The sequence below is a fragment of the Pterocles gutturalis genome, unplaced genomic scaffold (genome assembly GCF_000699245.1).
Source record: "Pterocles gutturalis isolate BGI_N339 unplaced genomic scaffold, ASM69924v1 scaffold48474, whole genome shotgun sequence".
NCBI classification, from domain to species: Eukaryota; Metazoa; Chordata; class Aves; order Pterocliformes; family Pteroclidae; genus Pterocles; species Pterocles gutturalis.
Window position 1 is genome coordinate 5,072 of NW_010134983.1, and position 13,930 is coordinate 19,001.

At 47.1% G+C, this 13,930-nt stretch overlaps 1 protein-coding gene across 1 annotated transcript in view; it reads right to left on the reverse strand.

The window, feature by feature from the left end:
- Window positions 1-13,927, reverse strand: part of PRPF8 (pre-mRNA processing factor 8) — a gene marked incomplete at its 5' end in the record, with an annotated part of 18,998 nt that extends 5,071 nt beyond the window's left edge. Inside the window, 30 exons of the mRNA XM_010081750.1 lie at window positions 397-588; window positions 1,245-1,405; window positions 1,639-1,785; window positions 1,968-2,097; window positions 2,413-2,582; window positions 3,165-3,300; window positions 3,768-3,947; window positions 4,132-4,379; window positions 4,466-4,582; window positions 4,913-5,123; window positions 5,373-5,519; window positions 6,040-6,278; window positions 6,489-6,676; window positions 7,011-7,203; window positions 7,345-7,471; window positions 7,814-7,977; window positions 8,067-8,273; window positions 8,371-8,567; window positions 8,928-9,057; window positions 9,168-9,302; window positions 9,612-9,731; window positions 9,919-10,108; window positions 10,187-10,306; window positions 10,491-10,681; window positions 11,211-11,316; window positions 11,394-11,519; window positions 11,799-12,011; window positions 12,610-12,828; window positions 12,927-13,091; window positions 13,783-13,927. Of these exons, the coding sequence (XP_010080052.1) occupies window positions 397-588; window positions 1,245-1,405; window positions 1,639-1,785; window positions 1,968-2,097; window positions 2,413-2,582; window positions 3,165-3,300; window positions 3,768-3,947; window positions 4,132-4,379; window positions 4,466-4,582; window positions 4,913-5,123; window positions 5,373-5,519; window positions 6,040-6,278; window positions 6,489-6,676; window positions 7,011-7,203; window positions 7,345-7,471; window positions 7,814-7,977; window positions 8,067-8,273; window positions 8,371-8,567; window positions 8,928-9,057; window positions 9,168-9,302; window positions 9,612-9,731; window positions 9,919-10,108; window positions 10,187-10,306; window positions 10,491-10,681; window positions 11,211-11,316; window positions 11,394-11,519; window positions 11,799-12,011; window positions 12,610-12,828; window positions 12,927-13,091; window positions 13,783-13,927 (5,014 nt within the window). The remainder of the gene's footprint in view (window positions 1-396; window positions 589-1,244; window positions 1,406-1,638; window positions 1,786-1,967; window positions 2,098-2,412; window positions 2,583-3,164; window positions 3,301-3,767; window positions 3,948-4,131; window positions 4,380-4,465; window positions 4,583-4,912; window positions 5,124-5,372; window positions 5,520-6,039; window positions 6,279-6,488; window positions 6,677-7,010; window positions 7,204-7,344; window positions 7,472-7,813; window positions 7,978-8,066; window positions 8,274-8,370; window positions 8,568-8,927; window positions 9,058-9,167; window positions 9,303-9,611; window positions 9,732-9,918; window positions 10,109-10,186; window positions 10,307-10,490; window positions 10,682-11,210; window positions 11,317-11,393; window positions 11,520-11,798; window positions 12,012-12,609; window positions 12,829-12,926; window positions 13,092-13,782) is intronic.
- Between the last annotated feature and the right edge of the window lie 3 nt (window positions 13,928-13,930).

The following is a 13,930-nucleotide window of genomic DNA, read 5'->3' on the forward strand; positions in this document are numbered from 1 at the left end:
CTTCCACATGCTGCAGTCCTAGAAAAGCTGCCTCTTCTCTAACAAGCACACTGGAGGCACAGGCCTGCTTGCTGGGACTTTCCCCCTAGTTTTCCAGTGAAATACAGTGTCCTCACATGTAGGAGGCCTTGAAACAAGGCCTGTTGTCAGCTCCAAGAAGAGTCTGACAGAAATCTCCGAAGAAAACACATGATGAGTGTGAGAACTGAACCGTAAATATGGAATGAGCAGACTTTGGGCAAACTGAGAGGACTGCCTTATCCCATTCACTGCACACTGCCAGCTCCTGCCTTCTCCCCTCATCCTCCTGCCTGGAATACATCCCAGTTCGGAGAAGTGCTAGACGCAGCCAGGAACTACCAATGACAGTTGAAATACAGAAGGCGCAGCTCTCACCTGTGCAAGTTATAGGCCAGATCAATGGCGATGAGCACACCCGTAGGAGATGGATAGATACTCATGTTGTCTGTAGTGTAGTCCAGGAACTTGGCTCTGGCGTAGCGCTCGATATCGTGGGAATCGTAATCTCCCCAGCGCAGCTGGATATCTATCCAGTACTTCTGAGTGGTGGTGCTGTCCATCACATCTCTGAGGAGGAAGCAAGCCGGAACAATTTAATCTTGCACAAAACTCTCCTGCAGTTACTGCATGTCTTTGAGAGAGAGGAACTGCCACCAAGCATGATCACTGAAGCCAGTTACTATTTGCACACCACCCCAAAAACGGACTCTGCTGCTCTCTTCTGAGCAGCTGAACGCAGAAGCTGTTGAGAGAAACCCTCAGGCCAATGGGGTTCAGCTGCAGCTTTAAACAAAGCAGCACAGTTCCTCCTCTGCTGTGTAGTCACGAGGGTCATCTGCCCTGGGGAATGTCTGGCGAGGATTCAGTCAAACTGAATGTAGCACGGGGGCAGACAGTGTCCAATTCACCCCAGATTCTGACCCTAGGACAGCACAGCTTTGTGGGGGTTCCTGAAGAACCCTTCAGAGCTCCCGTGCTGTGGCGCAGGTGAAAGGTTTGCTGGAGGAGAGAACAGCAGTACAGACAGTCTTCATGTTTTGCAGTAGGCAGTTCTAGGAGGTGCTGCAACCATCTACCCAAATGAGCTCTGCACTTTGCCAGGCATGATTGTGTCCTCCTGTGTCCCCAAAAACCAACCCGAGGTGCCCAAGAGATAAGAGGCTTTGACTCAGGATGACAGGCCCAGAAGCAAGATCAAGGAGAGGGAAAAGGGAAACACTCACTTAGAATCTGCGAGCAATGATGGACGTGACACATTCCACTTATAGGAAGCAAAGAGAAGGATATCTGCACATGAGGAATTCATCTTGTATGACTTCCTGGGATGGATCGTTTCTTTCTGCACTGTCTCAATCTCCAGAGCATCCAGCTCTTGATCAAACACCTGAGGAAAAGGCAGACAGAGATGAGATGTCTTCAGGCAACCTAGCCCAAAGAATCTATCCTCAACATAGAGCTAAAACAGGCATTCAGTAAAATCCTGTTTCCTCCCCTTCCCTGTCAAATTGCTGGAGAAGGGGTAGCCCCGCTACAATCTCTGCTGCTAGAGGAGGCTGTTGGTACACCAGGAGCACGCATGCCTTGCACAGAAACAAACCGAGTTCACGTGCTGCTCACCTGACACAAATCCATTACAATGCTCTCATGGATCTTTTGCCACAAGTGAGCTCGGAAAATCTGAATGAGAGAAATCTTCAGTGTGGGGATCTTGCCATGCATAAAGATACCTGTCAAATCCAGCTGCACCTGAAACCCAACGTACACCTGCAAAGGAAAAGCAGCGTGAGAACACACGACAGCACAACTGATTTAAGTTTAGAAAACAGAACAGCTACTGTTAAGGAGGTTCAGTTCATCTGTAAGCGATGATCTGGAAGAATTACTTAGATCAATTAACTGATCTCAATTAGTGGAAGTTTCTACAGGTACAAACTCCAGACACTTACGTTAGCTCTGTTAATGGTAGGAGACCACCACAGGGTGAATCTTCTGTTTGGAATTTGGTTCAAACCCGATCTCTGGGCATTTGTCAGCTTCTTCCATTTCATGGATTCCTCAAAGCCACTGGCCTTCTCCCTAGAAAGGGCAGACAATCAACTTCATAAAATGTCCCTCTGCACTGCCATGTGCCACATGTAACAGAGGCAAGGAACACACACATCGGGAGCAGGGAAGACTGTTTCATGTAAATAAATTTCCATGGATTTATAACAAGTTCAGCTATAGCCCAATCCCAGGTGCTCTCACAAGTGAACCATACGGTGCGCTCAAGTGACAACTGAAAACCAGAACAGGCTCAACAGAACCAGTACAGCTTGAGCCAAGGACTCCCACTGGTGTACCACTAAAGCTCCAGCTTGCACGACAAGGCCACATCAAGGTTTCTCTCACCAGAAGAGACCCTCCCACGTGGGGAAGTAAGTGCCCTTGAAGAGAGTGTGCTCCAGGATCCCTTCCACTCCACCAAGTGCCTGGATCATATCTGTGCGGTAGTTGTTCAGGTTCCAGAGTTTCCCATCATGGCGCTGATGTGTCCACCAGAACGGGTTCTGTTTCAGGACCTGGAGACAACAGCGCACCAGTGAGCAGCTTTGTATTCAGATTGTTTAACCCGGCTGCACTTATTTTAGAAACCAAGACGATGATGGTGTCAGCTAACAAGTAAAGAGCCTCATGCCCTCAGTCCTGGAGGACAGAGCTCATCTACCATGTGGGTTCAGCCAGTGCTACTATGCAATCCAGACCGGCTAGAATCTAAGATGGGATTTTATCTTTCAGGAACTGGCCTTCTACAGAGCCACCATTAAAGGCTTTAAATAATAAAAGTTTCTACTGTTATTAAAACTCAAGATTCTGGAATGTTTGTTTTGGGACCTTTTTCTCTTCCTCTCCAGAACCGATTTCTTAATACTCATTCGTGCTAAGTGTGGTGTTCCCCAAGACACTGCGATCTATTGAAATGTTTCAAAAGTGGCTAACTGCAGACTGTGGAGCATTTGGTTCCTGACAGCCTCTACTAGTCCCAACACACTACTCAAAGTTCTTCCTGTGGCAGACAGACAAGGAAGTGCGCCTACAATAACACAAGGTAAAAGGACATTTTCTGAACCTTGCACTCTGCCAGAGAAATTCCCAGTCAATACCTGATACTGTTTGAAGTCAGTCCTGACTCTCCATCCTTTATCGTAAGCTAAGGTATGCCGGTCCTTCTGGAAAAGGGTGTTAATACGAGGAATTCCCCTGTCCCACGAGTCCTCCAGATCCTCCAGCGTCAGACGCCTGATGAAAAAAATCCCCACACTTTGTTAACTCTCAATTTTATAGCAATGCATTAATGAATATTTCAAGATGAGATCACAGAAGTAATACAGACCCTGGGGCTCTGGGAGGAGAAGTTCTAAAATGCCAAGCACTCAGAGGCCCAGCAAAGCGCTCAGAGCCATCACTACAAACACGCTGCTGTCAAACAGTCAAAAGAAAAAGCCTGCTCTTGTAAGTCTGCAGAACTAACTGCAAATGGGTCTGATGTCAGCTTTTCCTGGCCCCACCTGCCATACCGTTTCCCTCAAACCATGCCATGGGCGCGCTGCCTGCTTGCGGAGTCCATACCTCCTCCAGAGGTAAGAGAGCAGCTTTGCAGGCAGCCTGTAGCATCTACCACGGGGCCACCACAACCCCGAAGCAGCGCAAGATTTCACACTGCTGCCTGTCCCCACACACAGATCTGACTGCACACAGAAACACACCTGTTCTGGGCTATAGCCTCTTGGCGTTTAAGGGCATACTCTGCCCACACTCTCTGAGAGTCAATGAATTCACTTTCCCACGGCTGGATGTAACGATACAAATTTGGGATAAGCTGGTCCTCCTCATGACTCATTCCTGAGCGGAAGTGAGTGATGCCAACATCAGTCTGCTTGGACCACCTGGAGCAAAGAGGCACAAGAGTGAGGTAGGAGCGACAGGGCTTCACAAGTCACACTGCCATGATGTACTGTAAAGGGAACGTATCTCTAACATGGCATGGTTTAGCATTCTCAGATATTTTTATGGGAAGGAACATCTAATACAACACCCAACCCATGCGGGGATTAGAGCAGCACTACTCACCTCAGGTCAGACTGTGGGATGAGAACGTGGCCCATGGACAGCATGCCCAGCCCCCCCAGCTCTTTAGGGGTGTAAAACACCACAGGTGGAAAACGGCTGGGCATTTTGGAATTCAGACCAATTTTGATTCGAGTCTGGATTTTATTTTCACACTTCACCAGCAAATCAAGCAACTCCTGAGTATTTACAACAGCTTCCCGGAAATATGTCATCAAGCCAATCAGAGCTGTATTCCATTTATTGACAATCTAGAAAGGAAAGCAAAGAAACAGTTCTCAGCCCGTTCTCCAAGCATCTGCAGACAGCTCTGTCACACATCTTCCTCACAACTTACCTTAGTGAAGGTTGTGGAGCCAGATGCCATGAGGATCTGCCTCACTCTGTTGTGAAATCTCTGCATAGATTCATCATCCACACGCAGGAAGCACTGAGCTGTGCGCTCCTTGGTGACCTGCGAGAGCACGGGGCCATCAGTTACCTCCTGGGAGTCCCCTCTCCCATAGAGACAGTAAGGTGAGCTCTTGCCATCAGGTGTTTATGAAACATGGGGAGAGAAGAGGCTGAACAGCACCTCTGTAGTTTCAGGTCCCCACTCATCCCCAACCAAGGATTTCCCATTCCTCTCAGGAAGGAAAGTTCTTACCCAGTTCATTTTAACTCTGCCTGCTAGTGGTCCCAGTTACGCAGCTGGCAAACTGCTGTTAGGCAGCAGGTACAAACCCTGCTTTTATGCCAGGTACAGCAGGGACTGCTCTCCCACCCTGTCCAACCCCCACCTTACCTCATTCTGCAGGTTCCAGACACCATCCTTGTGGGTGAACTCCTCATAGCTGGTGCGGCACTTGGGCAAGATGCGGCACTCAAACCCACACATGTTAAACAGCAAATTGGGGTTATCCTTGCTGTACACCGATACGAAGCTGTTCTCCCACTGCACTGTGGTGACCGATCGAGGCAAGCGGTTCTTGATATCCCAGAATACAGCACGACCACTGAAAAACAAAATGTGCACAGTGACAGTGTCTGTAACTGAAGCAAAACAAAAACTGGGCAAGGTCTCAGTGCTTTCCTATCACTACAGTCTCTCACACCCATCACTCATTGTCAGAATTACAGCACATAACCCTCACCTCTTCTTACTTATCTTCCTGAGCACCTGCCTATCAATCTCCAACAGTTATTTGTCACAATTAACTTTCCCACCCTCCCACTACTTGTTTTTTCCAGGTAGCATCACTTACAGGTTCACATCGTGTTTCATGAGCCGCATCCGAGCATCCCGGGGCCAGCACTTCTTGTTGTTGTAGCCTACAATGTTCTCATTGTTGGGATCTGGATGCTCTGTCAGGTACCGTTGAATCAAGTCTCTTGCCTCATCTGCTGTAAACCTGAAAACACACAGAAGAGGATTTGGAGTTACCTGACCGACTTCTCAGAACACCAGTCTGCCCAGACATGTAAGGACTTGCCTAGGGATAGCTGTTTGAAGGTAACTATCCTATTTCAGTATCCTCCCACTGAATGGAGCTTCAGTTTCATTAGCATAGAGCAATTCATGACTGTTTGGGTTATCTTTCCATTAAAAGACACAAAATTTTATGTCCATTTGCTGGGAAGCCAGAAAAGCCTTATTTTACCAGTGGAAAATGTGTAACAACTGAACTTTGGACATTGTTGCTTTTCTACTGGTCCAATGAAGCTGTGGAAAAGTGAACTGGGAAAGCAAGAGGAGTCACGTGGACACCCAGTTGTTCTGGGAAGTCTGTCAATTCAAATATTCCTGACCTTTCTTAGCAAAGGGAACAAAAGCCTGGAGTAGGAGAATACTAATTCCCACTTTCACAGCATCTGCTGCAAAATGCCAGAACAACAGTTCACCTGAGGAAAGCAGGGCCCCAGAGGACTCACCTGAAGAAGATGTGAATACGGTCAATGTATCTGCAGAAGAGGCGAATGGGATGGGCCACCTCAGTGGCAATGTCTTGGAAGCTGAGGAAGTCATTCGGCATCTGGGGAGGCCCGGCCATTTCACTGGCACGGTGCAGACCCAGCACCAGCAGGTCCATCACAAGCCCATAATACTGGACAATGAAGGAAGCAAACTGCAGCCCACGAATAATCCCATAGGAGTTTGTGTGATTCATGTCCTGAGGAAACGAAGGGGAATTTTGAGAACCTGTCACAATACATCAGAGACCTTTTACCTGAGCAGCTGCTCTTCAGCAGAACCTAGAAGGGTTTTCTTACTCCCTCATCACTTCTTTCTCTGGCAAGTCTTGTGTCCCCTCCTCCCCCATGGGTCCAAAACCTCTCCATTTTACAGTCCGCAGACCACCTTTCCTGATAGCAATCATCACCTTGTAGTTGATCACTACGTTGTTCTTGGCTGTCATGTAGTCAGCAATGTTGTGATCAACAATAAGACGCAACAGCCTGTTGAGCAACGTCAGGTCAATCTTCTCATACATCTTCTCAAATCGAGACTCCAGCATCACATTGCATTCACCTTCACTCGTTTCCCAAACATCTTGCAGATTATTAATGCCTGAGGAGACAAACAAGCTTGTCATGTTATCTGACACATCAGAGTGCAGAAGCACCCTTCCGAGCAGAAGTCAGCATTATTTCCTGTAATGCCTGATTTTTCAGCCTCTGGTCCTCTTACTCTATGCAGAAATGGGAACAGACATATGTAGTCAACCACAAACCCTATGGATGTTCTCCTCCTCTGCTATATACATACAATATGTTAACCTAAAAAATACAGCCTCTGATTGTAGTGACTATAGACTGCAAGTTGCAAATATGAAAACGCAGCTCTCAAGGGGATTTATAGGAAGAAAATTCCTTTTTTGCATAGAATACAAGACTCCACGAACCTTGGCACCACTTGTACACCAACAGTGGAGGAGGTTCAGTGTCAGCAGGTTTGATCCATGGAGGGAAGAGTCTTCGCTTATCGGCCTCATACCACAAGTACTGATCCAGATAAGCATCTGTGATTTTCTCCAGGGGCTCAACATCATAAACAGGAACTAAGTGGCTGTAGAGATCCATGAACTCAATACCAACCTGAAAAAGAAAAGGCAAAACTGAGGCTTGCAGCTCACAGAGAACACAGAGTCTTGGTGTCATTTAGTTTCTGAATGCAGCGTAACTTTTAATATTGTCTTAAGGACACTTTAATAAGTGTCCTTTCACCAGGACACTTACTTCCTTGAAGGCTCTCTGAGTTAAAAGGTGTCGTTTGATTCTGGACAGAGCTTCGTGAGGATTATCATAAGCCTGTTCGATCAAGCCCAACTCCTCTCTCTGTGATTGATTCAGGCGAGATTTCACACTGAAAACGAGAAAAACAGCTCATGCACCTAAATGTGAACAAACTAATGATCATTGTATTGAACTGATGAAAGATACTGTTCAAACAAGCAGATCAGGACAAGATCCCTAACTCCTCACAACCCACATCCCCAACAGTACTGTTTTTGCCCCAAGTGGCAGAGTCCATGAAGAACCACCAGGTGGCCTTGGCAGTACCACAACCTACAGCCTTTACCAGTCCATCAGGGTAAATTTTACAACATACTCAATTCCAGGAAAAATAGGTAAAAAAAGAGCTTCAGAAGCCTTTCCCAGTGCAGAAGTCTGCCCCCACAAAACATAATCATTTCCCACTGCTTACCTGTAAGCTTCCTTCAGCCTCTCCAGGGCTAATATGAGCAATTTGGTGTCATGCTTGTAGGACAGCGGGGGGAAAGGAATGGGTGAGAACCTCCTGCTTTCCAGCCAGTGCACTGTGGTTGTGTACACAGCAACAGCCTCTTCGGCAGTGATGTAAGGCCCATCCTGCAGAACCACAACGCCAATGTTAGTCTGTGAAAGCTTCCCTATGAAAATAGCATGAATTTGGGCAACCTCAGGCAGAACAAAGGTACCTTCAAGTAATTATGCTGCCGTTCCTGCTCAGCTTTTAAGTAGAGTCTGGTCAACCGGCCCAGATTCTTCTTACAGACAGTTTTGTCTACAGTGGCACCCCGACGGATCCGCTCCCTGTTGTAGTGAGCTGTATTTGTCCACCAGTCAGCTTTTGCCTTCACGTACCTCAGGATCATGTTTTCAATAGGAGTTGGCAGCCCTGGCACCTGGGGAGGGATGGTAACATCAGGGAAGCAGGAGAGAGAAGAGCAGTTCTACCTGGGAGATGTTAAAATTGAATGAAGGTTCAAGTGAGAGACTTACCTTCCAGGGGATATTGGCCTTCCAGCACCGCCAGGCCTCACTCAGATGCTGCAGGATGGTTCTGGCTTTGTTCTGTTTGATTCCTTCTGGCATCATGTCCAGAATGTCATGCATAACGGCTGCTCTCAGCTCCAGATCAAAGTGAGACTCCACACGCTGCTTCGTGACAGTCTTTGCTACACCCTTTGAGTGACGGCCTGGAAAAAGCAAAGTACTTCAGTAGTTCAAGACACTACTTGGCAGGACTCCTAATACATGAGTCTCCTGCACAGAGGTGCAGGATGTCTGAAGAAATTACGCTGCCACAATTATCACAGGAACAGACGATTAGGAGGCTATGGACCCCAGAGAGCTACAGAGCACAGAAACCCCCATCTCTTCTGGGGGCACTGGCCTTGTAGGAGATCTAAACCCACCAAGAGCTCCTGGGATTGACATGAAGCGTGGATACAGACCACCACTTGGAACAGAAAACTGGAGTTCAAGCTGGCAAGTAAACAGTATTAATCTTTACCACACATTCCTCCCATGTCCAAGATTTTACAGAGCGTGCTGACCTTCAAACTGCCTGGCCAGCAGATTCCCCAGCCAGCGTTCCAGCAGCGGCGTGATGCCTCTCATGAAGAACAGCCATACTCTCCAGCCTGGAGCCCAGAAGCCACAGCCAGGACCTTTGCCCACAGGCCCCTGGAAGAAGAGAGACATGGTAACAGCAGGTCACCTATTGACACTCCAGAATCCCTCCCTTGTTACTCAGTTTACGGGAGGTCACCATCACATGGTTAGCTGGAACTTACCGTGTTAAACCTGTAGTAGATGAGATGTTTCAGGTCCTTGCACATGCGAATCTGCCTCATCAGTTTGTACTTGTATCGGTACATTCCTGTCAGCTGACCCACATGGGCAAAGATGTACTGCAAGCCATCTGCCAACTGAAACACAGGGAGCACAGTCAGAGGTAACACGAAACACTGAATGTACTGCCTAAAGAAGCCAGGTTTATTTTACAGCCACGAGCAGAGTGTATTAGGCCGTGCAAAGCTCCTAACACTGACTCACACAATTCATATAAACTAGGGTAAAAGCAGAATTTCACACAATCCTGCATGCTTTCATTGTTCCCCCTCTTCTCTGTAACACTGCAACATTCAGTCATTTTGTGCATCCTATGTAGGTCCAGATATCCCACTCCTTCTCTCAACTTCCCCTCCTCACCTTTAAAAAAAAATAAATGAGCCTACCTGAAATGCATCCACATTTCCAAGTCTGTATTGGACATGGCTGTCCACCACCAACTTAGTCAGCCGCAGAACCTCTCGGCACAGATGGAAAGCATTACCGAAACGAGATTTTTTCCTTTCCTGGAAGAGACAAAAAAAATACCCAGACTTTATGTAACAATGTTATGTAAGAGTGAAACAGTTCCACTTTGGTCAGGCTGTACAACAACTGAACAGCTGAGGCACTGTGGCCTGTCTTACCACGCTAGCTACTTAATTATCTTTAGGTAAACTTTACTCTTGAGTAAAATAGCACATGGACTGATACCTTAGTCGTGAGGGTCTTCACCGGCTTCAGGTTGAAGTTGTAATCCAAGTGAAGGTAGTTCAGGTTCTTTCTGTGGATCAGCAAGTTCAGCATATTGTAGCCCTGGCGACACACCTGCAGGCCTACTTCCACCCAGTCCAGCTTCGTCGACTGGAAAAACTTCGTAGCCTTGAAGGAGCGGAACAGGTACCTGGAGAAAGCAGAGAATATCATCAGCCGAATCCCCTACACACATCAGCAGTTCCCCACTGAACAGACCTCCACTTACCTCTTCTTCTGGGCCTTGGGGGGTCTGTGCTTGAGCGCATTCAGCACGTAGTATTTCAGTAGCTTCTGATAGGAGACTCGCACTTTCACTGGCTGGCCTGCTGGGCAGTGCTCACGATACCTAGGGATAAACCACATTTCAATTTTTCAGGTAACTTGCATTCCTTAGAGAATAAGAAGTCTCCAGAAGCTCTCCTAAAATCTCTAGAAACCAGTCACCACAGGACTGTCTATATCTTCTTTTCATGGTAACAAGATAATGTCACAATCACTAGAATACCCCTTCCCTCAGGAAAAGAACTCACCAGTTCTTGACCAGTGGGATATCAAGAGCTCTCCGAGTCCTCCCAGACCTCAAGTTGAAGGGCCGTGGGGCCCACAGCAGGGCAATGCCATTGGCTGTGTTATCTGTGTACAGTGGTGTATCCTTCAGGAAAGGTTCCACAAATTCTGGCAACTCAAACTCTTCATCATCATCAGGCAACGGTTCCTGGCTCTGAAATGTAGAAACACCACACAACATGTTTCCTGGTTGCTTCAGCTGGGTTTTCCTAGTTAACCAAGTAAAAATCATTTCTTTGCTCTCATGGAAGAAGTGTGACGGTGCTGCGTATCAGAGAAGCAAAAAGCACGGTACACAGCCCTAATGGGCCTGAGAACTGACTCTGGCTACCAGACCCTCAGCTGGGTGTTACGGAGGTGACTCAAGGGAGACGGCAGCTCCACAAATACGCCAAGGGCAACCAAAAAGATAAATAACCTATCAGCAGGCTCTAAAATAACACTGTTAATTACACACTGGGCTGTATCCTACAGAGACCAAAGCAGACAGCTTTGTGCAACTCCAGAAGTAGAAAAAAGGCTACAAATGACCACTGTGGGTTTTTTGTAAAAAGACTATTGCTTTCTCCTGAAATATCTACGTGTGTGTGCCACTATCAGAAGCAAGTTTACAAACAAGATGCTAAAGCCCCATCACCCCCACACGTGGGGTTTATCACAGGCTCTCTGGGACAGTGACTCACCTTGACAGAATGTCGGTGTGAAATGGGGTTGATCAGCGGATCAAAGTAAAAAGCTGGGAGATCAGGATCTTCTGTTTTAATGAAAACGACGTTTGGAGTATGATACCTACAACACACAGTACGTATTAGAGTATTCTGACAGCTTTTCCCTCCTTTCCCTGCCCTTGCAGCTGCTGCACTTACCAGGTCAGGTGGACATGGTGCGGCAGGTTATTGTACAGATACGGGAAAGCAATTTTGTACTCTGTCCTGATCGGCTGCCTGATGATAATTTTGTTGATGTCATTAAATTCATTCCAGTCTTCATCCCTCAAATGAGACATAAAAATATTGTTATACAAGCATTCAAGGGGACAGAAAGGCAAACATTTTTGACTGAAGACATTATATTGGCACTTTTCCTTTAGCATTCTCTTCACACTAACAACCGTTCACTGTCCAAAGCAGCAAGCACATCACAGACTTAACGCTGAAGAGAGCAAACACCCAGGAATAGCTCACCCAAGGCAACACACCTGATAACACATTAACCTTCCCAGCCCTTTTCCCAGATAACCACTTCTCTTTCCTCCTAAAACCAACACTTACTGAAGATTGATGTCTCTAACAAGAGGCTCAAACTTGGGACCTCCAGGAATAGCCATGTTCAGCGCCTTCGAGGTAAAGAACGCTTTCAGGTCAAACAAATAGAAATAGTTGTCATCCACAAGGTCGGTGAGCAGCTGATTGGCCAGCCGGTACAGCGTGGACATCATCGGGAGAGTGAACTGCCAACGCTGGTACGTTGAACCATTTACATATCTGCAAAAATCCAAAGCACAGATACTCACTACACAGCCAGAAGACAACTGGGCCTTTACCAAAGGAACAGAAATAACCACACACCTTTCGCTGGCCATCATTTGTAAAAAATATCAAGGACAGCTAATACATGGGCCCCTCTAGACAGAAAGAAAGGCTGTAGGACTGCTAAAGACCCCTATGGATGACATCTGCCCAGAAAATACTGACTGCTCCAGTCCTCTCCTCCTCCATATCCGAACTGATAACACAACATCTGTGCACTCTTAGCAAATATCAATGCAAACTCCAACTAGACAATCCACGTTGCCATCTTCCTGGCACAGTAAGAAACACCAGAGCTTTAGCAGTTAGCTGGGTGGCAGCCCTCCTGGACAGAGAGGCCTCGTTTGCCCTCACTGGATGCTGAAAAGAAAAGCTTTACAATAACCAGGTTCTCCCTCCCATCCTTGGGGTAAGCTTCTTATCTCCCCACCACCGTCACACATAGCCCAGCATAACACAACCAAAGGTTATATACTGCTACATATAGATAATTTATGTAGAGCATTTGTTTTTCCCCTCTCCCAGTGAATTGTGATACTGGAGAGGCACACACTTCTTGTTGTCTTTCAGCGGCTGGTGATCGTAGAACCAGTCCAGCACAGGGGCATCCTCCTCTGGATCCAGCTCGAGCTGAATCGCTTCCAGGGGCTCCACATCCAGGATGTTATCAGCATAATCCAGAGGGGGTTCTTCATCATCAAATGGGGGGAATCTCATCCTCTTGAAGTGACGCCTATCTCTCTTCTCTCGCCTCATCATAATCCACATGGACCTGCCAGAAACCCAGAGACGGTTAAATATCGCTTTTATTGTGGACGCATGAATGTTTGCTCACAAGTTCCCACCAGGGTGACGGAAGAAGGGACTTACCCCCACTGAGCAATGTACACCGGCTCTATGACCCAGGGAATCTCATTCACAAAAGAGATGGCACCTGTGATATGGTACAAGACTGGAACATCTCTGATTTGCTCCCAGGGCATGGGCATGTTCTCCAAGAGCTTCAGAACGGCATGAGGCATGTACTTCAGAGCACTATAATCAGAAATCAAGGAAAATCAGGACTGGAAAGGATCTCAAGAGATGAGCCATCCATCTGCTGCAAGCCCAATTACCTCTACACCTTTTACTTCTGAAAACTCCTCATCTAACCTGTTCGTAAAAACATCCAGTGACAAATCCACAGACTCCCTATTCTATCCTTGTGCTTCACGCATCACACTATCAAAAAGTTTTCTACTGGTTTGGCTTCCAGAGATTGTCACACATTAAAAACGTTACAAATGAAAAATTTCAAACTAGTTTCTCAAGTATTTTATGGGTAACTGGAAGCTAGTACAATGGATCATAAGTTGCATAAGGTACCTCTCCAAACCCAAACAGCAAAGAAGCACTCATAATGCTTTTTAATCTTGTAAGAAACGTATGCCGACTACTTCATACTCTCCCCCAACTTCTTCTTACATAATGCACTGCCCAGGGAGATGTTTCTCTCATAAATTGAAAGCAACAGCTTCCTTTGCTTATGCTCTTCTGCTTTGCTACCACAGTGCAACTGGCTATTCCATCCTCCTTGAGCCACGATGCTGCTTTCTATGCACATCTGGCACAGAAAACCCTTTGGGAAAGAGCTCTCCCCTCAACGATCAACAACGAGCTTTGCCAGGGCAGCAGCGGAGCCCTCAGCCCGGCTCCCTGGGGGTCCCTCAGCGAGGGGCTCCCTTACCCCAGGTAGACGCGCTTGTCGTGACGGAACTTCCTATTGGTCATATCGCCGTGGTCGCGGATGATCTTCCGGACGTGCTCGGGTGGCATGTCCTCCTTCTGCGCGTCCACGAAGCCGAATTTCCTCTTCTCCGCATAGCGCTTGGCCT